At 37.8% G+C, this 26,227-nt stretch overlaps 1 protein-coding gene across 1 annotated transcript; it reads right to left on the bottom strand.

Annotated features, from left to right (window-relative positions):
* Positions 1–2,922: 2,922 nt before the first annotated feature.
* Positions 2,923–23,766, bottom strand: LOC140789452 (uncharacterized). The gene is made up of 10 exons (XM_073139162.1): positions 23,238–23,766; positions 22,197–22,670; positions 21,929–22,086; positions 21,721–21,804; positions 21,567–21,619; positions 11,597–11,678; positions 7,069–7,176; positions 4,198–4,321; positions 3,872–3,957; positions 2,923–3,459 (listed from the first exon to the last, which is right to left on the bottom strand). The coding sequence occupies exons 1-10, from the start codon at positions 23,638–23,640 to the stop codon at positions 3,241–3,243; spliced, it is 1,791 nt and encodes a 596-aa protein (XP_072995263.1). The 5' UTR covers positions 23,641–23,766; the 3' UTR covers positions 2,923–3,240.
* Positions 23,767–26,227: the final 2,461 nt, after the last annotated feature.

Genomic DNA, 26,227 nt, shown 5'->3' on the forward strand with positions numbered 1-26,227 from the left:
AAAGTCCTACAACAACCTATCCAGGTCAGCGGCTATACCTTCCTTTGGCTCTAGCACAATGGGTGTTAGTACATAAATACCCCATAATCACCCCGACATGGCTCTCATATTAGGAGACGTAGTGTTGGACCATGGCATAGCTAGCTTCTAGCCACACCACCTCATCTCCTTACTGAAAGGTGAGGCTTAGGTTTGTCTTCTTCACTAGCCTCTCATCTAGGAAGTTATGAGTGCTCCCTGTGTCAATTAAAATGTTAACTACTGTTTGCTTAATCATACCTTCTATCCGCAACATCTTGGGCGCCACTATTCCAGAGTATGTGTGTAGCAAAATTTTAATGGCCATGTCTCCATCATTCTCCTCCGTCTCGACCACCATAAGCTCCTAAGGCTCCTCCTCTGGACCTTTTGCGGCAGCAAAGTCCTTCTATTCATCCTCTAGATCGTCGAGAAGGAGAACCACGCCCATAGGTTGTGTGCAGCGATGACCCAGCATGTATTTCTCCTCAGAATGAAAACAAAGCCCTTCGGATCTTTGTTCCTCCACTTGAGTAGGTGTGAGGGTCCTTCTAGGGGGCTAGGGCTTCCGTTATGTTGTTAGAAAGCCTAAATGGAGGCCTCGGTCTAGCATCAATAGCAGTAGGTCTCTAATTCGTTGAGGTGGGTGCATCCGACTGGCTAAGTTGTCGTGTGTCTCGCCCAACCCAAGTTGGTTGCTGATTCGACCTCAACTCTCTACGCTTCTCTTCCATCAGCAACACATCCTCTACCATCTCCTCCACAGTGTTCGGTCTCAAGGCTTTGACATCAGCTTGGATCTCGCCATAGAGACCAGACAAAAATGTCGCACATTGGTGAAGATCATACCATGTGGGTAACATCTACTATGGATTATATCAAACTCCTCCACATACGCCTTGACGGTTGTCTTTTGACTCACCTTGGTCAGCATGGCATAGAAGTTGTCATAGCCAGTTGGTCCAAACCGCTTATTGAATGCATCGCTAAACTCAATCGAGGTGTGGGACTCATAGTGCAAGCTTGTCGAGCAAAACCACCGAAGCATAGCGTCCTCTAAATGGAATGACACCATGACTACCTTGTGAGCTTCGGAGGTTCCTTGAAACTTGAAGAATTGTTCTGCCCAAAAAATCTACTCGAGAGGATCTCCTTCTTTGTATTTAGGGAAGTCGAGCTGTGCGGTTCTCCCCCTAAGTGCATTCTCGCGATTTGGGTCATACTCAAACCCTTATGGCATGTCATGAGGGTGCAACATCTGCTGCTGCTGTCAGTTTCTTCGTTGTGGTGCGTGCCACCTCAATCCCTCAAATTCTTGCTCGGACTTGGATTCGAGTCCAGCCCACGGGTTATTTTCTTGGTTCATCTAGAATGCGTCCTTTGTTGGATTGAGTACCAATAGGATTCTAACTATAGGTCTTGACCCAAAGAAATGTAATAAAATTCCTAGTTCAGATGTAGGAGCCCGATCACGCCGGATTAGTTTGGTTCGGGTCATATTGATAGGCTCGGTGAGCAATTGGATCAACTGATCTTGTTTCCACTCCATGGTTCTCATGAGCTCCAGCATCAAGGCCTCGGTGGCTAAGGGTGAATCTAGACTCGATCGATCACTAGCATGTCTAGAGAGTTTCGAGGTTAGTACCCCTTGAGCTCTTCTCCGTGCACTGATGGCCCCTAAATATTCTCCTTCGTCACACACCTTGAGGCCATTGATCTGGTGTTCATCATCTCCACGTGTGGTCCAAGGATCAACCTGCTTTGATATCAAGTTGATACGATCACCTCTGGGTGGTTTTGATCGCATCAAGGACTAACTCTAGACAGATTTGGAATTGGAATTTTGGAGGACAATGCCGACCAATCCAACCGTCCAAAAAAATCTTAGATTCTGACAAGTTATACTCCTGAAAGTCACAAATCCAACACAACCAGAACCACAATGATTGGAGGTGTGGATCAGTAATTGTGGAGGAAATACTAACTAGGCGTTAGTAGGTGGCAGGATGGTCGTTGAAGGTCGAAGATTGAATAATGGCTAGGGTTAGGGTTTTGAAAGGTGGTGATGATAGCGGTAGTGGGATAAAGCCTAAAGCTAGACGAAGGGGAAGAGATTGGACCAATCCTTGATAAGCAAAGTTAGATTGAGGGAGGAAGGAGATAGAAGTAGGAGAAAGAGATAAGGAAGAGATAGGAAAGAGAACGTTAATAGTCTTTGATAGATTCAATGAGGCTATCTTCCACATATTTAGAGACTAACCTAACAACCAAAACAACAAAAGATAACCCTGCATCCTCGTTATGGCGCACCATTCTCTATATGTGCGAACAAGTGCATGCGTTCAAATAGGGTGTTCGAATGCAACTTCCTAACATTCAAATGCCCTAGTCAAAAACCTTTATTCTTCAAAACAAAGATTATTTCTTTTGAGGCACAACTAGATCCAGCCCTAGCTGTATCATAATCCACATAAGAAAATAAAAAATAAGGTCAATAAACTATTCTCCCATGTGATCGAATCAGGTTTGAGTCCTAGACTCAAAAGACTGATTCAATCTACTCACTCAGTCTCAGACTCAGGTGAACCTGGATCATATCGGCCTCCTATTTTATACTCTATTCTAAAAATATATCATGTTAATCAAGATTTAAAATCAAATAAAACTTTGACTTTCCATAAAAATTTAGAGAAACTAATCTATGATGAATCAAGTTCGATTCTTACGAAATAATCTTCCCTTATAGATCCACTAGCCTATGGTGCTTTGAGATAAAGGCTAAGCGAAAGGGGCCCAAAGTTCAAATACTAAAGAGGCATGGTGTTAAACACAAGATCATGAACATAGAGGGTATGAAATGTAATTTATTTTTCCTAAATCAACTTTCACACAATAGTACCATAATTTTATCAAATGAACCACCTTACTGAAAATTCATTCCAGTGGAAAAGTTGGCGGTGTATTTCTGTATCTTATAACAGAACAGCCAAAATTTAGCTTCTGTTTCTTACGAATACAAAGAAGTCAAAAGAACAGGAATGAATAAAAACTTCCAAACATGGTCTTTATAAATGTTCCTTTTCCTTTGTCTATTCTTTGGTAGTATGCGCAGGTATAGATCACTCCCTACAAGTTCCCACTGCACTGCCCCTTCCATTCCAGTTCAGCTATGGGGGCAACCAGATATTATAGGTAGGCACATATGCTTAATCAGGAGCAAGACTATACTTTGTGAGAGATTTGTATGTAATTCATGAGCCTCTTTAAAGCTTTACCACTATCAATAGCTTCTTTTGCCCGGTTCAGTGCTGATGTAGTATCCTCTGCTCCACTGCAGCCCAATAAGTGGTCAACAATTCCTGCATTAAGTACAATCCTGTCGTAGGCTGGTCCTTTCTCACCACCAAGTGCCGCTAAACCCAACTCTATATTTCTCAAGACCTGATTAAGTGGATGGAGAAAATTCTTTAATTGATTTCCATGACCAAAATTTAAATGACTATGATATCTATTTTCACACAATTAACATATTATCCACTTAATCTTCATCAAGATTTTCCACATTAAATATGTGCAGAACACAACATTCAGACACCACCATTAGCTGTGAGATCTTATTCAAAGCAGCAATATCAATATAAATTACTTTGCAGTACGCATACTTGTTACATTATACCCTTTCAACTCGTTCTCATTCATTTTCTACTCAGAAATATTGTTAGAAATTAGTCATGAAATGTTGCTGTCCATTAGCTATTAGGCATTTAGGCCATTAAGGTGTTAAAATTGCTTTAAAATCATCACATGCATGTGAATTGATACAAAGGAACATAGAAGATACAGAGAAGCTTACTGATCTATCTGTCCTTGGAGTATCTGTGGATTCAAAACCATAATCAGTGGCATTCACGACAATATTGAAGCTTTCACGTGAAATTCCTAACCAGAATAACGAAAAAGCAGTCAAACTTCCCTAAAAATATTAACCAAAAAGCAGTATAGTAAATAGCTGGTTTACATGGATAGTACTTTTGTCAGTCTGTAAATTAATTGAGTATTGAAATATACTACTTCAGAAAATGAACTCCCAATAACAATGCAGTAAGAACCCACCAAGAACTAGCAACAGTATCCATGCTAAGATATATGCATAGGAAAAAGAAAATTAACATTTCATACCATCAATGGTTGAGGAAATTGCAGAGCTTGGTGAGCGAAACCCTGAACAGTGGTTCACTGGAAGGCCTTTTGATGCATGGATGGATCTTGCCTTTGTTGTCATAGAGAGTGCACCTTCCTCACCCTACATTGAGATAAATCACATGTCAGCAGATAGGTACAAAACCACAAGTTTTGAGAATTAGTATCAAGGATTGCCATGCCAAGGTAGAACCGGCACGTGTCACCCAGCCAAGGATTGCCGTGCCGGGATAGGACTGGCACGTGGCACGAGGGGTACCGCATGGCACCTCTCATCTCGCCTCCTACGAATTGCTGTGAATACTCGCCGCCGCGGTAGCCGTCACCCTTGCTTAGGGCCTGCCTTCTTCCTCTATCTTCTTCCTGATGCTAGGGCACCCAAGGCCAAGGCGATGGACAACTAGGTGACAACATCACGATAACTAATCTCGCTCTCCTCTCCTCTTTTTCTCTCCCTCTAGACCAATGGTGGAGCCTCTTTTCTCACGGCACGATAGGCAAGGGCTGCGGCACCTGTCATGTTGTGCCAACCAATCCTTATATTTATAACGTGCACCTTACAAAAAACTAGGCTAAACATCCCAAATGAAAACACTTTTAAGGGGCATGGGGTTCAGCAAGATCAACTTAGTCCATAAGGAGCATGGTTTAAAAATTTCCCCAAAGATAGCATTGCATTCCGCCTAAAACAGGCCCAATACCAACTTTTCTAAGTTTGGTCTCAGATGTCACACTGAATTTCACCTAAATGCAGCCTGTACCAAACCAAGTAAATATAACCAATTGGCCTCTAGTACTTTTTATTTTTTTCATAATGCTATGCGTGTATTTTATCTGAAATGTTTCTGGTAACATTTCGGAGTTTGTTTGAATCTTGATATATTAACAGAAAATTCGAACAGTCATCATAGCAACTAGAGCTGAAGCAACTGAAACAAACGAAAAACTTCGTAGCATCTTGGTTCTTTAGGAACCGAAAGGAAAACCAACTGAAACTTTGAACCATGCCAAATATGAAATCCAGATGAGCTCCATTAGGGAACTCAGTTGGGCAACTCTAGATTTGGTATCCAGAGTATTAAAATACAAGGATTACTCTGAGAATTACTCCCAGAGTAATGAAAAGATGGTACTTTCTGGGTACCCTAAGACTATTGAAATAAAAGGTTGAGAGGAAGGTTAGTAGGCTCGTCACAGCAGTTTTTGTTGCCCAAACAACTCAACACTGCACTCCACAGCAGAGCAATTTCCCAGTGCCAACCACAATGTGGGGCAGAAGGGAATATGATCCATGGGGATGATTACAATAATCCCAGTGAGTAAATGATGATGCACATGTAATGTTTCGATAAAAAGCTCAAATAACTTGATTATAATAAACAGACAGAAAATATGCCCTTACTGTGATTAAAATTTGATACCTTAACTTACAAACAAGTCTCATCGAGCGTTAAGATGTTATTTAATGTCATGAAACCGATACAATCTCCCCTCAAAGAGGATCAATCCAACTCGCAATTGGTTCTGGACAGAACTTTCAATAAATATCGTGAGAGTTCTACTAGTCGGATGCTCTTAAAATTTGAATATATTGTAGTCCTGAAAAAGAGCTTTTCAATGAATCTAATATCTCAAGATTTGGATCGCTAGATCTAGAGATATTATTGAATCAGTGGAGGAGGGTCAAAGAGACAAACCTGTGGGATAAAGGTCCAAACTGGTTTTGGAGTCCTTGGGTGCAGGCACGGACTATGTGAGGGATGGTAGTGGTAGGCCGGCAATGATAGGGTGGCACCGGTAGGGTTGGTGGTGGTGAAATATTAGAGATGGTGACGGTTAGAGCAACTATATAGAGAATAGAAGAAGAGGGAAGGAGTAGAGCCGTCCCTAAGGGACTAGGATGGTTGGCCAATTGATGGGGGTAGGTGGCGGTGGCTGCCGTGGGAGGGGACAACAAGGGTGAAGGAGAGGGAGAGAGCTGAGGCAAAAAAAAAAAAAAATCAATTCCTTCAATAATTTAATATGGTGCGCACCACAATGTTATATAGGTGGCTACCATCGAGCCGGTTCAGCTAGCCCATCCGGATTGGGCTCTTAAATACTTAAAAGCAAATAGTTCTAATGTAAGGACTAAATATAATAAACAAATAGCAGCAATTAAAATAAAATAGGAATCCAATCCCCATACTCACCCAAGGGGACTTGGCTTGACCGAAGCTGTAGCAGGAACTTTATTGGACCCCAACCGACATGAGCCATATCTCAGCCGTGGGTTGAAAGCTTGATAAAATTTCAAACAAGTTTTATCAAACACAAAAACATTACTAAAGCTCATGGAAGTTTGTCAGACCCCAGTGACATGGGTTGAAAGATCATAATTATAAATGTGGTTAGTATGCTAGCCGTGATGGTTGCAACTTGTGATCTCGCGGCCATTGGAAGCAGCCAAAGAGGTTGCTACAATGGGTGGTAGTGGCAAGGACAGTCCTAACATCCTACATGCTGTATTTTTCTATAATAGCAGATTATTTCAATATAACAAATGAGCATCCAAACACACTAGAAAATGGACACCTTACTCAAGATTATGAAATTCCAGGTTTTTGACCAAATTACTCTGGTAATTTGGGCTGCCAAACGCCCCTTAGTTTTCTTTTATTAATCAAAGCCATGATAGTTTCGTATAGTTTCCTTGTAGACAAATTGATATCTCCATAAGTTCGGGTAAAATAAGAAAGCAAAAAGACAAAATCTAAGCTACCACGGAATAGGTAAACAGATAAGAAAGAAATAAAGAGCAATCAAACCTCAAAGTACAGCAGTCATGAAATAACAAATGATTTCACATACCTTTACAACCAAACCAGAATGAACACTTCTTCTTCTCATAAGCATTAGCAATGAGTCTTCATAGCCCTCGTGGTAAAAGCCGGTAACAATAGCTTCCTTCCCACATGCCTTAGCAGACAAGAACAACCTGTTAGACTTGTTATGCATATACGTCAATTGAAATCTGCTGTAATTAAGAGCCAATACTATGCTCAAACTTCAGAAAAATATACATTATATAATATACAACAGTTCTTGGTTGCCAAAATCCACTACATATCATGAGTGTATTGAAAGACGACTACAGATTGCCGACGGTCACCCCACCACCTAGCACCTAGGCGGAAGGCAAGTGCTAAGGCAGTCTAGTAATTTTAATATATAAAAAATAATAAAAAATAATTTTCTATGTTATATATATATACTAATATAGCATTTATAAAATTTTAATAGTGTAGTTCACAACCATAAAAATATTAGATTATAAATTTATAATTCACAAGTATGTATACATATTTCATTAACATCTTAATAGTAAATTATCACGATCTGAAATAATATTAATAGTTGGTGGTTTGAAAATTGAAATGCATTAATAAAATAGTTGGTGGTTTCCAATGTTTGTGGTCTCAGATGTTAACCTTTTCCCACCAATTAAAGCACAAAGAAAGAAAAAAAAGAAAAAAAAATTGGTGGTTTCCAATGTCAAAGAGAGGAAAGAAGAGATGAGGCAATCCACAGCTTCAACAAAATCACCGTCTAGTTAGCACCCCGGTCTACTTGTCGCTGCCTCTCGACACCTTGGCTTGCTGCTTGGCGCCTTCGAGCCTTTGCTTCCCACCACCGCTCAACACCTTCGCTTGCCGCTGCCACTTGATGCCTTTGCTTGACACCACCATTTGCTGCCTCCGTTAGCCACCACATGAGAGAATTGCTATGAGAGAGAGAGGGCAGCGAAAGGGTTTGTTTTTTTTATATGGAGTGGGCTAGTGATTAGTTATTAAACACGATCCACATCCAACCTGCTTCCAATCCGCTTTGGTAGCTGGCAGAAGCGTCGACCAGTCTAGGCAGCTACCCGCCATTCGCCGGCGGCAATCGGCTTAGCGGCGCAACTGCCTTTTCCATCATTCAAAACACTATTCCTCGTTAAGTAAAAGAAAGGAATTATATAGCAATGTAAGCTTTCTAAATTTTATTATTCAGAAGCTGAGGAAAAGATCAAATGGATGGATGTCCTGGTTAACTTCTACAAAACCTAGATTGGAGAAGTATAAAGGAAGAAGCAATCTAAGTCATTATTATAAGATGCACACTTGCAGCAATTGACCACCTAAGGATCTGACAAACAGAAGCTTGCAAATGTATCTCAAAAAAATCTAGAAGGATCATAAACTACTAATACCTAATTAGCAAAAATGAGGTAGTTGAAATGGATTTCAATTTTCCCCAAATTCTGCAAATGCACAAACTCACATCGATAGTATAGGCTCGCCTCGAAACTAATTTCGAGCCCTCCAAAGGTGTTTAGGCTCGGCTCATTTCAACTCGAGATGGGTCAGACCAAGCTCGAACTCGATTAGATGAGGAAGAGGAGGAAGCGGTGGGGACAACCGTGACGACGGCTTGACTTGTCGATAGAGAGGTGGATGAGGAGGAGGAAGCTGAGGAGGATGATGCCGATACCGAGGACGGTAGAGGAAGCCGACACTGATGCCAAGGACGATGGAGGAGGCCGACACCGATGCTTATAGAGGAAGACCGCCAAAAAAGGCCAGAGGAGCTAGTCGATGGTGGAGGAGGTTGGGTTTGTTGGAGAGATTTTTATTAGATTTAGGTTTAGGGTTAGGTGGAGATAGGATGATAGTAACCATTAGATCAAAGATCTAATGGCTATGAATATATTTATATATAATATTAATAAATATTATATTTAAGACAAGCCTATTGAACCGAACCGGACCGAGCCAACTCCAGCTTAGGCTCAGCCCAGCTTAAGCCAAACCGAGCCGAGCCAGAGCTTCAGCTAAGCTAGATCCGAGCTGAGCTCAAGCTGCTCGTTTATTTTGACACCCCTAAGGTAGAGGTATGCCCTTGATAGCAAAAGAAGGATAAATAAAAATTCATACAACAAACACACATGGGTTAAAGAAAGATTACGGCTATGGTTCAAACAATATGATGAGAAAGCCATGGTTCAGAGAATAAATCTGAAATAAATGAATTACTACACTATCTTAGCATAGTTTTAGTCAAGCCCTTGATATAAGACAGGAACAATGGCAATGCTTTGGGGATGATATAACTGTGGGGCAACAAGATGGTGGTAGAAAATTATGTAGGGGGGAAACAAGAAAGGAAAGTCTGTCTAGAAAGTGACCTTAGTATACAATAATGGTGGAAAAGGGTGTAAATTACAAAACTCCGGTTTCGAGTTAGTCTAGAAAAGAAATGTTTGGCAAAAACAATGATAGTCATGCATATTACAATAAAAAAGAAGCGGCAACTTGAAATGGAGATTGCGGAGTAGGAGAACTGCCTTGGTAGATATAGCGATCTAGATACGCTAATATGATAAATAAATCTATCAAGTACCAAAAGTGTTGCGGTTTCATCTTCTAATAAGGTTACCAGTCCATCAAACATTTTTTATCCTTTGATAAGGTTACCGGTCCATCAAACAATTTTCATCCTCTAATAAGGTTACCGGCCCAACAAACAAGATAATAAACAAGAAGATAAACAAAAGAGCAGTGTATTGAAAAGGGGTTGTGAATTGCAAGCGGTCTCACCCCACTGCCTAGTGCATGGGAGAAAGGCGGGAGCCAAGGTGGTGTAGTATTTTAATATATAAAAAATTTTAAAAACTTATATATGATATATAATATATTTCGTATTCCGATCGCTAAAAGGAAAACCTCAGTCTATAGGATTCTAATATAAATGGAGGGGCCGGCCTAAATGTAGCCTTTTTGGTGAATCGGGTAACCAAAAGTCACAATATTTTGGTAATTCGCTAGGATTTGAGTTCTTTCTTTTCTGAGTGTTGGTTCGAATCCAACTCATGACAAGGTCTTGGCTATATCAATTTCAATATAGCTAAAAATTAACGCTAAGATTACAAGTAGCTAGAAAACTAAAAAATCCCCATACTACCCTTCAATACTCTCAAATGCCAGTCTGTCATCCATTTATAGCGGGGCCAAAATTGAAAACGTAGGAAAAAAAAAGCTTGAAACGGAGGGAAGCAGAGAGCAAGAGAGATCAACATCTCGGTGTCTTTGAAAAGGGAGAGAAGGCTTGCCACAGCGCTCATGTTGCCGCTACCACGCAAGAGACAAGGATCGAAAGATGGATTTAGGGAAGAATAAGAGGATTGAATAAGAAAAGGAGATCGATCACAATGTTTTTCAAGTTAGCCAAAACCCAACAGGCATCTACGGACCCAACTCGTGTCTACCAACAAAGCGGGCCGCTAGGCACCAAAGCGGCCCTTCCAGAGAGCCAATGTGGCCTTACCACCTTTGGCAGGCTGCATTGCTACTTTGCGGGGCAGCTGGTGCGCCGCCTGCCATGGCGGCTGCCATTACTGCTTTTCAAAACACTGCATATCATTAACTTTACGTGATTCCTACAAGTTTGAATGGAATAATACAGTATTTTTATCATATTGTGCTGAAGTCAATGGAAACAAAACCATTATGTTAAATGACTAGGACTATTTTAAAAGAACCTTAAATAAGTTGGAAAATGATGTGACCATCGTCTTGGTTCATCTTTAGTAATCATAAACAACAAATAAAAGATCAACATTCTACAACTCATAAATGTAAGATAATTGGTTAGGCAAAGCTATTTGAATAGGAGAACAGCAAAAGTCCTTAAGTTTGGTCACAAGCTATTCATGTTGGCAAAGTTTCATTTACTTTTATTCCAAGGTTTGGCAATGTAGATGCCTGATAGGCTGGCTACCTAACTCAGTTCTCACTCTCCCATGTGGTTCATTCACCTAGTTAATGATATATATTCTCTTATCTGAGAAATATATTAGCTCTAGCCTGAGAGAGTAACTTTCATAATAAAATAGTCCGTATTTTTACTTTTTGTGAATGAAGTTGCATCAAACAATGTGCTACATTATTGGCAATTTTCTATAACTAAATGGGACGACAACAAAATTAACATAATATGTTGGATATTCACATCATCTAGAATGCTGTTTGTTTATCTAATTATCAAATGAACAAACAAAAATATAAAGTAAAAAAGAAATATGTTTAGGATTATGTGCTTAGTGAGTGTAACAAATTCTAATAAAATCAACTTCAAGTACGAACTAATCAGTGAAATGTAATTCAAATATATGGGAAACATCCATAAACTATTACTTTTGAGAGAAGCAGAAGAAGAAAATGAATTTGGTAGGACGTGACAAACATTACAGACAAGAAAACTTCTGATTTTCATAGCCCTTTCCATAGCAGAAAATGCTAAAAGATTTCATCAACAGCCAGTCTCTTATATATAATGTGTTCAGCGTGCCACTCACTCTAACAAACTGCTGAACTTTCTCAGAGGTTGCCAATGGTGGACGTTTCTTTATGTGCTCCCTAAGCCCAATGAGTGAATATCTGCAGTAAATCATGAGTTAGAACTGAAAAGTTGTTTTCCAAATAATAGATCCAGTTGTTGCAAAAACAGGAACAACATGGCTATATTTTAGAATTGCTTGAGAAACATGGCTTCTATCAAGTTAATGGTCATAAAAAATAGAAGATATTTTTTGAACAGCAAAGCAATCAATGTCATATTAAACAGTGTCACTCAGCATGAGTTCAGACACATCAACAATTTTGAAATCGCAAAAGAACCATGGGACATATTAGAGACTACACACAAAGGGATACATGCAATTACAATTTCTAAACTTTAAAATTGACTACTTCATTTGAGACGCTATATATGAAAGAATCAAAGACCTTCAACGAGTTTTACATCAAGCTAAGAGACATTGTGAACACTAGCTTCAACCTTGGCGAAAATATCCCTGAAAGTAAAATTGCCATGAAGATCCTTCCATCACTACCTAAAGATTCCAAATGTATCTGTAATTGAGAAAAATAAAGATGTTGACACTATCAAAGTAAAAGATTTGGTAGGAGATTTACAAACTAATGAATTTTTCTTGTCTCCCTAAAAAGGTAAAAGATGTCGATTTATTGTCTCTGAAAAAAAAAAGACTAATTCTAATGACGACGTGGAGATTTATAGCTTTCTTTGTTTAAAAGTTTTAAAAAATTAATAAGAAAACTAACAATATAGCAGGAGACTCAAAAGGAGAGGACTTTGAAAAAGAAAATTTATCGGGTGAACCGACTCTTTCTCCTGCTTCAACTCAAACTGCCGAATTTGGTAAAAAGATTCAATGCTACAAGCGGTAAGAATATGAATACATGTCAAGAAAATGTTTAAATCGAAAGCCAATTGAAAAGGCGATGAAAGCAACACGAAATGATCCGAAAAATTCAGTTGAAGAAGAATTTGAGTCCAACCAAGAAAATCATGTTGTCACAACTACCATATTCACTAATATGTCTTGTGAGATTATTTTAGATGAGCATATGGATGACAAGAACAATGACGAGGACATCGGCACCGATATTCAAACGGCTTACGATATGCTCTTCTGTTAGTTATAGAAATTAAAGATATCAAACATGAAGATTATGGAAAAACTTTCAGTGGTCAACGATGAACAGATGTACCTCAAGATTAAGGCGGAGCTTGAGAAGACACAACATAAGACTTTAGATAAAAATCCGAGAAAATCTCTCTAAATCTCAATCTGAAAATTCTCTTTGGACAAAATTCTTTTTTTAGAATGTACAAGCTAATTCAAAAGAGGGATTACTTTAAAAAAATCAAAAGGTCAGAATCTAAAATTTTAAAGATTAATTCATATGTTCAAAAATTTTAGGACAGCTTGTACAGATTAAATCAACATCTTGGAGCGCAAAAGAAAAACAAGGAGAGGCTAGGCTAGGGTACATGAGAAACACCACCTCGAGTGTACCATCTACTTCAAGAAAACAAGGTGATATTTACTCAACTCATATTTTTGTGAGACCTATGCATGACCATGATGATATGCATACTATGAGTAGAAAAAATATTTATAAAATATCTTTGTTCCTACTTGTCATAGATGCAACATTAAAGGTGACATTAGATCAAGATTTTTTTTCCACCTGGCACATGTGACCCATCTTTTAATTTCATGACATACATGATTTTTATGATGATATACTTGCTATTTCTAAAGTGACTCATAAAAGGAATAATAAAGCTAAGACTAGGAGGGGTTCCTATGAGAATACATCTATTGATCCTAAATCGAATGTTCCCAAAACTTCCTTCTTATAAATAATAGAAAGTTCAGGACGAAGGTTCCAATATCGAGATCAAAATCGGTATCGACTGTCCGAAAAAACAATATGTATCGGCCTTATCGATCGCTCGTATCGGATCGAACTAATTTTTCATTATATAAAATTTTAAATATTATTTAAAAATGCAATAAAATTTCTAAAAACTTATAAAAAATGTCAGGAAAATAAGCCTGTGTTTGTTTTGGGCAAGGTTCCCAGTTTCGGCCGGGATCGGCCGAAACGGATCGAGATCGGGCGATCCCATCCCCCACCTGCCTCTCTCCCTTTTCTCTCTCTCTTTCTCTCTTTTCCTCTCTTTCTCTCTTTTCTTTCTTTCTTTATTTCTCTCTTTCTCACGGATCTCTTACTCTCTTTCTCCCCGGCGACTGAGTAGTGAGTAGATCTCCGTCTCTCCGGTGACCTCGACCTCCGGCGACGTTCTCCGATGACCTCGATCTCCGGCAACCTTCGGTAAATTTTTTTTTAGTTTTTTTTTCCTTGTATAGCAGCTGCGCAAAGAAGGTCTTTGGGCAAAGAAGCAAGCCGGCCGCTACGCTTGCTTTGCAGAGGCAAGTGCTCACGCCGCTGCTTTCTTAGCACAATGAATAGAGCGTGACACCGACTTCTCACACCCGGTGCTGCTTATGCAATTATGCCTCATAAATTTTAAATTATTTTATATTTTATTTTGATTTTTGTTTATGTTTTTTAGTTACAGTCCTTGCGAGCTAAAATATCAATGGCTCCAAAAGATAAGTCATATGATACTGACATTGGGTGACAACATTATAGCACTATTGGGCAAGATAAAAGGCGCGTTAAATGCAACTGGTGTGGAAAAGAAATGAGTGGTGGTGTCAGCCGTTTGAAAGAACATTTAGCTGGAAGACAAGAAAATATAGCAGCTTGCACTCAAGTGTCTTTGGAAGTTAGAAAGCAGATGTTGGCTCATTTAATTGGCAAAAAGAAGGATAAACAATCTGCACAACAAAGAGAGTCAATGATTCGTAAAGAATTGATGCATAATCCTGTACAGATTGATGATGATAGCAGTAAGCAAAGTGAGGAGGATGAGGAGAAGAGACAGATGAGGAGGGCAATGAAAGAGAGCAGAAATATGCATAGAGAAGAGGAAGAGATGAGAAGAAGCACTGGTGGTAGTTTTCAGAGATCTAGATCAGTTAATATACGAAGAGAGAAAGAATATGGGGGCAGCAGTTCTACCCATAGGACTATGGGTGTTACAGCAGAGTCTGAAAATATTGGACCAATGGATACATATCTTCAAAAAAAAGGGGTCGTACACAGACTTCAATCAAAACAGCTCTCAAAGGAATTAAAAATGCAAAGAAACACATTGATAGAGCTATCTCTAAATTATTTATTCTGCAACCATATTCCTTTCAATTAGCTGATAGCCCTTACTATCACACTATGGTGGATGCTATACAATCAGTAGAGTCTGGTGTTCCCCCTCCTAGTTCAAATGATATTGCTACTAAATATCTTGGCTCAGAGGTAGATGAACTTCATACTTATATTGAGACATTTAAACGGTATTGTGATGAATTTGGTTGTATACTGATGTGTGATGGGTGTACACAAAACAGAAGAAATATAATTAATTTCTTAGTGTACTCTGGCATGGGGACAATATTTTTGAAGTCTGTGGATGCTACTGCTCATTTTAAAAATGCAGATTATATTTGTCAATTGATGGATGAGGTAGTACAAGAAATTGGTGAAAAAAGAGTAGTCCAAGTGGTTACTGATAATGGGGCAAATTATAAAGCTGCTAGAAATTTACTGATGATTAAAAGACCCCATTTATATTGGACGCCATGTGCTACATATTGTATTGATCTGATGTTAGAGGATATTGCAAAAGAGCTTGAAATTGACATGGTCATATGTGAAGGTCAGAGGTTAACAAATTTTATATATAACCATGGTTGAGTTCTTAATTTACTCAGGCAGATGACTGGTGGTAGGGAGATCATCAGACCCGGCATCACTAGATTTGCCACTCACTTTTTAGCCTTGGAGAGCATCATGCGCTACAAGGATGATATTATGCGGATATTTACATCACAGGAGTGGTCTATGAAAATTAAGAATATGAAACCTAAAGATAAATCTTTAGGTGAAACTTTAAAAATTATGGCTCTTGGAAATACATTTTGGGATAATATTACAATTGCCACCGCAGTATTTGAGCCTCTTGTCAAAGTATTAAGACTTGTAAACAGTGATGACGAGCGGTCCGGAGTTTCCAAAAAAAAATATCAAACGTTGTTAGGACACGAGCAGGGACACGAGCGGTATTTTAGATAATATTTAACGGGTCGGGTCGAGTTCAGTCAAATGTTGTTAACCCGGATCCAAACCCGATAATAAAACCTAAAACCCAAATCGTCGTTCTCACCTTCACTGTTGAGCACGAATCGTTCGATCGAACCCCTAAAACCCTCGAGTAGCTGTCGAGTGACGATCCAAGGCGCGACGGGGTGCTGAGCGAGCGCGACGAGCTGAGCACGGCGAGGACGCAGGTTCTTCTCTCTCCCTGTCCCTCTCTCTCTCTCTCTCTCTCTTCCTCCCTCCCTCCCTCCCTATCTTTGTCTCTCTCCCCCTGTCTCTTCCTCCCTCCCTCCCTCTCATTCTCTGTCTCTTCCTCCCTCCCTCCATTTCTCTCATTCTCTCTCTGGCTCTTCCTAACTCCCTCTCTCTCATTATCTTTCTCTGTCTTCCTCCCTCCCTTTCTCTCATTCTCTCTCATTCTCTCTCTCTCTCTCGTTGTCTCTCTCTCTCTGTCTCTCTCTTTCCGTCTCTTCCTCCCTCCCTCCCTCCCTCCCTTTCTCATTATCTCTCTCTATCTCTATGTCTCTGTCTCTTCCTCCCTTTCTCTCATTCTCTCTCTCTCTCTTCTCTCTCTCTCTCTCTCTCTCTCTCTCTCTCTCTCTCTGCTGTCTCTCTCTTTGTCTCACTATCTCTCTCTCTCTCATTCTCTATCGCTTTCTCACTCTCTCTGTTAAATTATTTTAATTTATGTTAGTTATTTTAATCTTTGTTATTAAATTGTTAAATTATATTAAAGCTTCTCTATCTGTTAAATTGTTAATCTGCTAATACATATCTCTTTACTAATATAGTTTTATTGCGATTGAAGAAAAATGAATACTAAAAATAGTCCTGATTCCAGCCAAAATACTGCATCTTCTGTGGATGATAATGCTCCTTTGTGGAGATATGTTACTAAGATGGAGAAATTGGGAGAAGGTGGAAGAAATCATAATTTTAGATGTAATTATTGTCAACAAGTCTACAAGGAATCATATTATAGAGTAAAGGTTCATTTATTGAAAATTAGTAGGCATGGAATTAGAGGTTGTCCAAAAGTAAGTAGTGAACATGTTATGGAAATGAAAAGGGTTGTTGATATGGCCAAGTTGAGAATTAAAAATTCGATGGATAAACAAATTCTTTTGCCATAATTTGGACAAGCGGCATTTTCTAGTAGCTTAGTTGGAGGTGTAGGTTTTGATATGGGAGGGACATCAAGAAAAAAAAAGAACAAGAAGAATGACACCTATTGAGAATTCATTTAATTCTGGTGCTTGCAATCAAGTATATTGTGAGATTGTAAGAATGTTTTATTCAGCTGGGTTGCCTTTTCATCTGGCAAGGAACCCTCACTATGTTAGAGCCTTTCCATTTACAGCAAATAATAATATTTTTGGATTTGTGCCCCCTGGCTACAATATGTTGAAAACTACACTACTTCAACAAGAGAACCCTATTAGAAGCACATGAGGGGAGAAAGGGCTGAGTATTGTATGTGATGGTTGGACTAATGCACAGAGGAGACCGCTTATAAATTTTTTAGCGATGACTGAGAGTGGGCTTATGTTCTTGAGAGCTATGAATTGTGAAGGAGAATATAAAGACAAATTATTTATCTCTAATTTGATCATTAAAATCATTAAAGAGTTTGGACCTCATAATGTAATCCAAGTGGTTACGGATAATGCATCTGTTTGTAAGGCAGCAGGGATGCTTCTTGAAGCAATGTTTTCTCATATTTTTTGGACTCCATGTGTATTTCATGGTCTCAACCTAGCTTTGAAGAACATATGTGTACCAAAAAACACTGAGGCAAATGAGATTGTGTTTGATGAGTGTAGCTGGATTTCAGTAATTGCAGAGGATGTAATGTGCATAAAAAATTTCATCATGCAACATTCAATAAGGTTGACTATTTTTAATGAATTTGTCAACTTAAAATTGCTTGCAATTGTGGAGACTCGCTTTGCTTCAGTGATTATAATGTTGAAAAGATTCAGAAAGATCAAGAAGGGTCTTCAATCAATGGTAATCAGTGATAAATGGAGTTCTTATAGGGAAGATGATATTGGCAAAGCACAATTTGTCTAAAATAAAGTCTTCGATGACATTTGGTGGGATAAAATTGAATATATACTTGCCTTCACAGAACCTATATACAGTATGCTACAGGTTGCAGACACAGATAAACCATGCTTACATTTAATATATGAAATGTGGGATACAATGATTGAAAAAGTGAAGAGAGTCATATTTGTGCATGAAAACAAGAAAGAATGTGAGGAATCTATTTTTTATTCAGTGGTGCACAAGATCCTAGTGGATAGATGGGACAAAAGCAATACACCATTACATTGCTTAGCACATTTTTTGAATCTAAGGTTAATTTAATTTCTATAGTCCTTTTTCTTATGATTAAAAATTTTATTGTTCTTTCATTGCTATTGTTTACTAATTAGATGATTATGTTAATAGGTATTATAGCTCATCATGGATTCAAGAGGATCCAAATCGTGTACCACCACATAAGGATTTGGAAATTTCTAATATGAGAAATAAATGCTTAAAAAGGTTATTTCCAAATGCAGAAGAATGAAAAATGGCATACCAAGAGTATACTAGTTTCTCCACATCAACCAAAAGTTTTGCTGAGTATGATTCGATAGCAGATAGAAATGAGTTCGATCCAAACATGCGGTGGGTTGCTCATGGTGCTTCTACTCCTATTCTTCATAATTTAGCACTTAGGTTACTTGGGCAACCTTGCTCTTCTTCAGGTTGTGAGAGGAACTGGAACACCTATTCTTTCATCCATTCATTGAAATGGAACAAGATAACTCCACAAAGAGCTGAAGATTTAGTATATGTGCATACTAATCTTCGCCTTCTATCAGGTCTCCAGATTATTTGAGAGAGGAGACCAAGATGTGGAATGTCGGAGGAGATTCTTATGATTCCTTTAATGGTGCAGGAATGTTAGAGTTTACTGATCTCTCAATTGATGAACCGGATTTGGAGATTATAATGTTTGTTGATGAAGGCAATGAGGCAATTGAAGATGAATGATCTACCTTATGTTGCTATTTTGTAATGATTGTTAGTTTTTAAACTTCTGTGGAACTCAGTTACTTGGACAGTTGGACATGTTTTGCATTTTTGGGGCTTGTAATAATAATCTAATATCTTTTTAGAATTTTGTACACTTTTAATTGTCTTTCAATTTTGTTCTTATCTTTAAATTAGTTCTTACAGCTTGACGTATACTTCTTAGTTCTTATAGCTTGATGTATGTGTATTTAACACTATTAAATTGCAAACTTTTACTTTAGATGTATCAATAATATTTTTTTTTCGCCATGTCCTATGTCATGTCTGTGTCCTATATTTTCAAAATTTGTCGTGTCGCCATGTCCGTATTGTGTCGTGTTCGTGTCCGTGCTTCATGGATCGTCGCCAACTTCGCACCCCCATCGGGTGCCCTAGCCAGAGGGAGGGAGGAAGAAAGGGAGAAAGAGAGAGGGTCAATTTAAAAACTTAAGAGGATGCGGATCTGGATTGAATCCGCAATTTAAATTTTTAAACCGACCCTCTCTCTCTCTCTCTCTCTCTCTCTCTCTCTCTCTCTCTCTCTCTAGGACACCCGACGGGAATGCAAACTCGAGCGACAAGCCGCGACTCGGCGATCGGCGACGGCAAGCTCGACGACGAGGTCGCGGCAAAACTAATAGGACAAGTGTCGTACGACATCCCTCATGCCATGTGCTGGTATGCCACTAGCACAGCAAGTGCCGGTCGACCCGGCCAGTGCCAATCGACACGACCATCCATAGTTAAAAGTAAACGATTATTGTAATTAATGATTGCATACAATAAATAAAAATGTGAGAAGTGTCACTCTCTTTTTAGAATAGGAAGTGAAATAAGGAAAGTTGAATGGTTCCAAAAAAAGTGGAGAACTCACTTCCTTATTTTCCATCAACTAAACACACCCTAAAGCTAATTGTAAACTGAAACATGAAAAAACTAAAAGCAAGAATTAAGCCTGATTCCTTTTCCATGATTTGGGTGAAGCTCATAAACATAGGAGATAGAATCCATGAACACATTTTGGCCAAAATTTTGAGAAAGTTCCTTAATTTTAACTCAGAAAACTAGAAATTCAAGAATGTTAAGAAAGTTTCTGAAATTGGCGATAAGTCAAAGGAAAGAAGTCCTATGAAGCACGGATACGAATATGAATTACAGCGATAAGGTGATACAAATACGGGGATACGACAAATGCTTAAAAAATAGGATACAGATACAGCAAGGATACATTAATAAATTACTAATAAAAAGTATATTTATAAATCTATTGTCAACATCAAAGCATTTGCGGACTAAAATATTTCTCCTACTGGCCTAAACTAATATATTTCTATTATCAAAAAAATTTAAAAAGACTCTATGGCCTATACTAACATATTCCTAATATCAAAACATTTTATACAAACCCTATGGCCTATTCTAACATATTTATCTTTTTGCGCCAACTTCAAGGAAAAAAAGAAAAGAAACAAAAGTGTTGAATATAGTAATTAAAATAATTTATTTTTAATCCAAATATTTTCGATACATATCCGTGCATATCCGACTTGTATTCGTATCCGATACACATTGGATATGGATACTCCACCTATTTTGGAGTATTCGTGCTTTCTAGGAAAGAACACATGAATAAATTAGTTCATCTCCTATGAATTTATAGGCTTCAAACTCTAATTTCAAATAAAATTAGGCAAATTACTTTTATGCAGTTTACATAAGTTACTAAATTGAGAATAAAAAAAGTGGACAAAATGTAAATTTTGTTATCACTTGGAAGAAATTGTTAGATATACTCTTCAAATGGTACATACAAAATCAACTCCTATAATTTCAACCTCAAACTCAATAAAATAAGGACAAATTGGACTCCTAATCCTTAAACCAAATTTTTGGAAAATTTTGAAAAATCCATTAAGTTGGTAATCACTAGAAGATATACACGAAATTTCATGTAGTCTACCCTTTATGTGTCACTCAAATGATTTCTTAAATTTCAGCCTTATTAAAGAAATTGGAACTCTAAAAAAGTAAAAATAGAACTAAGACCATTAAAAGACATATAAGTTACCAAAAAGTACTAAATTAAAATTCCACATTTTCACATTATTATTAGTAACATGGTAATCCAAACCTACCTATCTTTCACATTTTAAGTGGTTTGTTAATTCCTATTATTTTGTCATACTTTCTATTATTTTCTGTAACAACATTGAAAAGACCTATGTTTTTGACTGATAGAGGGTGTTTTGCACCATATGAATATTTTGAGGTTTCACAACTTTTGCATTATAGCTTTAGTTCTAGATACCGACCTAGGCATTTGCGGAGTGCCTACAGGCTACGGAACATCTTTGCCACCTTCCTATTGTCTATATTTTCTTAAACCATTGATTGCAAACCATTAATGCTAATCCTAATAACAACTAAACAAACATTAATCTATATACAATGTTGATGGTCCAATGGAGCGAGGAAAAGATTGACACTTTAGCACTTTTCATTTAGTGGCATCCACTCTGGACCAAAACAACACCTATGATCGAGAAAAATATATTCTAACATTGTCCACCATCAATGAGAATAACTATTAATGAAAGAATGAATAGAAAAGAAAGGAATATCCTTATAAATAGACTGAACTCAAGAACTTCTATGTATCCTTACAAGGATGGACGAGCTTCTTGAAGACCCATATACGCAAAGCCAACATTTTCATCCTGGAATAGTCATATTCAGATACTGAAATGGAAGGAGAAAAGAAGAGAAAACAGAAAAAAAAAAAAAAGGGCTGCAAATTAGGTGCAGAATTGCAGTGGACCTCTAACAATGTTTTAGTCTGAGCTGGAGATAAGTGGGTGTTTGCTCCCATGAATTTAAGCAATTGTCCTTCTGTTATGCCGCCCTGAAAACCTTAACAACTAAGTAATTCAGACAAAGTCCATTGCACGACTATCAAGGCAAGATGATTTTTGAAGCTTTGCAAAGGGATTTGGACAGAAAGTATGTGACAATTGAATGCTACTGACCTTGGGTGCCATCCATTCAACACCATGGAGCAAGCAAGATTCACCATAACAAGCTCTCACAGCAGCAACAAATAATGTACTCCTAAAGAAGCGTGTATTTCCATCATAAGGTTCACCATAGTGAGTCAAGGAGTTAACATCAGCAACAGGAGGAGCACCTATAGACAATGAAGATATTAGAAGTAAAATCCTTTGTGCATTCTCACAAATCAAGGACAAAGAAATACTATCTTCCACAAATAGCTGAATCTCCTAATATAAGCCTTACCTAGTTCATCATCAAATGCTAGACAATATGCTTTAAGCTCACGATCGTTCTCTCTGTTCATCCGCTGTCCAATAAAAAATGCAGCAAGCAATGAGTCACTAACCTTTGACGACTTATTGCTCTCTGTATTAATAGGAAGAACGTCCCTTAGAATGCCTTGAACTTCCTCATAACCTAAATGACCACCAGCCAAAACTTCCCTCAAAGCACCGACCAGTCTCATCTCAGCAGTTCCTTGGCCAACATAATGTGGTCCTACACCTGCTCCCATGATTGTGCCTTCCGGATCTGCTATAAAGATTATCTCTGGTGGAAGAACCTGAACAAGGCGCGGCCAGTATATATTCATAGCGCGCCTTTCGCCTTCACTCCACTGAGTGGCTTCTGGAAAAGCATTTGCTCGTATTGTCATACCAGCAAAGAATGCCCCAAGTTGTGCTTTGGATACTACTTCATCTTTGATTTCTCCCCGAGCTTAAGAGACAGAAAATATTAGGAGAGCATATTTACTCACCAATAACAATCTTTAAACTACTTCCATCTACGTTATTCACAATAAAACCGGACTTGGTTGGTTTACATCAGTTCAGAATATACATGCATTAGTTTTTATATGTAGACAACAAGTGCAAAAAAAAAATCCACCTATCTTTAGCAATTGTCTTTAATGTTTTGATTCCAAGACTTCAAAAGTTACACATGATAAATTTTAAGGACGATAAAGTACCTAAAAGTCAGTTCAGATGTCTTTTTGTTTTTGGAGAGAAGGGTTCAGATGCCTTTGATCAGTTAACCTTTTTGTCATAAAAAATAAAATAATACATTGTTTCTGAACTTGAGGAAAGGTATTAGGATAGCGGGTCGTGAAAAGCAAAATTTAGTACGAAAATAACTGCATCGTCCTGAGTAGTTGGTAGCCGACTTCGGTAGAAAAATATTAAAAAAAGAACTCCTCATATCTATTTGCTCGTCCAAATTTGGAAACAAGTTAGAAAGCACCAAATCAAATTAATTAACAGAGAAGAACAGAGCTGAGATCACCTGATCTGATAATAGTGTCAAGAACCCTCATAGCCTGCTCCTCATTAAGCGGCCTCGTCTGCTCCGGCCCTGTGCAAACCTTGGCCTGCGCTTCCAGCACAGTCTGATTGGGCTTGGGGATATCCGGCGGCCGATACGACGCCGAGATGGCCGGATTCCGGTGATCAAACTCGAGGAGCCCAGCCTCATTAATCGTAGACGAATCGAGAGCCGCTACTACTGCAAATCCACGCTTCCTTCGAATCGAGACGCCGAACTTTTTCTCCTCGAGAGGAAACGCGACCTGATTCCTCGATCTCAAGAGGCTCGTCTTCCTCACTGGAGTGGAGGAGAGGGAGAGATTAGGTTTGGGATCGGAGTTAGGGTTTGATTTGCGGAGGGAGTTCATGGTGATGGTGGCCATCTTCTAAAACCTTCGGCCTTAGCGAGGTCGAAAAGGCGAAGACGAAAGATACAATATAAGTAATTGGAATAGGTGCGCAGACTGGGGATGGATCCTTCTTATTAGTATTAGAAGGAAATAAAATCTACATTATTTTTTTATCATTGAAGAGGTCCAACCATAAATATGGTTCGGGCAGAGCATTCTTAAATACATAGATGATCAGCTGAACTAAACGCTGTTGAGATCTCATTCAAACCATTACACTACCGATTTGAGCCGATCGTATGAACTTCTTGGTCATAAAAAATGCTACCTACCAACTTTACAAAAATTAGTTGATAAAAAGAATTACATTTGTAACCCCCACCCTGCTCGACATAGGCACATGCACACCCACGCGTCCACATGACACGTGCGATGCACGCGATAGGTCGGGCGAGGCCCGTCAAGCACAAATACAATCATATGCACATATATGTTAGCAGTAACATATATATACTCACATAATTCATCACCAAATAAATCATAATAAACCTGTTAATATATTAATATCAAGTACTCAATAATATAGACTAGACCACTATATAATTTGGCAAGACCCACACAGACCATGATAAACCATATCATGTATAACAATCATGATCTAATGATACTAGTCAAATAAATGATGATGCATGATGCATGTCAATCACTAGATAATCGTATATGTCAAAGCTAGATATAATCAACATATCTCTCACTATCACAATCATCTGTCTCAACTCTGAATATCATCCACCATGCTGGACTACGGTATCTGGCCCCAAATTTGATATTCATTATGCCACAAGCTCAGAGCATACATTATCATACGCTAAGAGTATCTCTGGAGATAAATCATACTCTGTCATACACTAAGAATATCTTAGAATAAAATAATCATACCCTGCCATACTTTAAGGATATATCAATGATAGTTGTACCCTATCATACGCTAAGAATACAACTATCAACCATTACTATACTTTATCATACGCTAAGAGTATGTTTAGTACCAGTCCGGACTAGATACCGTTTCAGTCATCACATTGTATTTTTCACGATTTTCTATACATGATAGATTATATGCATATATCTAATACTGCAACAGATCATGCAACTCAGGAATTTAGGTGGTAAAAAAACCAAGAGAAAAATGATATAATGCAAACTCCAATCATGTATCTAACACATGCATACTCCTGCTAGTCTATCACATACACACTCATGCTAGAGATCATCTCGGTATAAAATCATAACAGTATAATCATCTCCAATCATTTTTATATATCATCAATGTACTCATATCCCAGATCAGCCTAATTAAATGCATGATAAAATATGTTTGACTGAAATTATCTCTAGATAAAGTCATATAATCATGTTGTAGGCTAAAACATACATGTACATAATATATAATATATCCTAATTTGATAAAGGCGTCTAGGGGATAAAACTACTCATAGTCTGATCAAAAGACCCAAACCATGTATCCCTCGCATCCGTCAACCTAGTGCCAACTCATTGCCAACTATGTCTATGGGGTCTCAAATAATGGGTTTGAGACCTGAAAATATTTATGTAATATGATGTTAGCTGTTTATCCTATTTAGAATTCATTGGTGTAAAATATAATAAATTATTAGATTTTATTAAATAATTCGATGTACATTATATATATATATATAATTATGATAACCTTATTCTAATTATAGGCATATAATAATTTATCTCTTTAAGCATAAAAGAATTAGATATATAATAATATAATTAAAATATATGTATATAAAATAACTAACTATAAATCAATTTTTTGGCAATCACTACTTTTACTTAACTAATTACTAATATACATATAATAATAATTATCTATGAATATAAAAATAATTATCTGAGCTCAGCATTTTATTGCATAGAAAATAATATATAATAATAATAAGGTGCTAGAAATACATTGTATATTCAAATATACTAAATATATGCATGTATAAGTATACATAAACATTAATAGAAACTTATATAATTTAATTATTTTTAATAAAACTAACAATATAAAATATAAGATTATTATCAATATGATTACATGTATTAATCTAATAAACAATGGCTAAACTATATATAATCATATACAAGTATTTATAATTATAATTAATAAATTATTATACTAAAAATATTTAGCTAATACTTATACTAGTGAGTGTAAATTATCAAAATAATATACCATCTAAATAAACTAATTTACCTAAATATTAGAAACTAAATCATATAATTAATGTAAACAAATAGCAAGGGAGCAATCCCTTGCTACAGTGTTGGGCCGAGCCTAGCACTGTTGCAGAAGGGGAACAGTTGAAGAAGAAGAAGAAGAAGAAGAAGAAGAAGAAGAAGAAGAAGAAGAAGAAGAAGAAAGAAGAAGAAAGAGAGAAAGAAAGAAAAGAAGAAGAAGAAGAAGAAGAAGAAGAAGAAGAAGAAGAAGAAGAAGAGAAGAACAGAGAAGAAGGAGAAGGGAGGAGGGAGCGGACCCGCGCTAGTGGGGAGGGGCCTGGCCATTGCTAGCCAGCCAGCGGCTGGCCTCTCACCGGCGGCT

This window comes from Typha latifolia, chromosome 1 (genome assembly GCF_019914945.1).
Source record: "Typha latifolia isolate L0001 chromosome 1, TyphaL0001v2, whole genome shotgun sequence".
Taxonomy (NCBI): domain Eukaryota; kingdom Viridiplantae; phylum Streptophyta; class Magnoliopsida; order Poales; family Typhaceae; genus Typha; species Typha latifolia.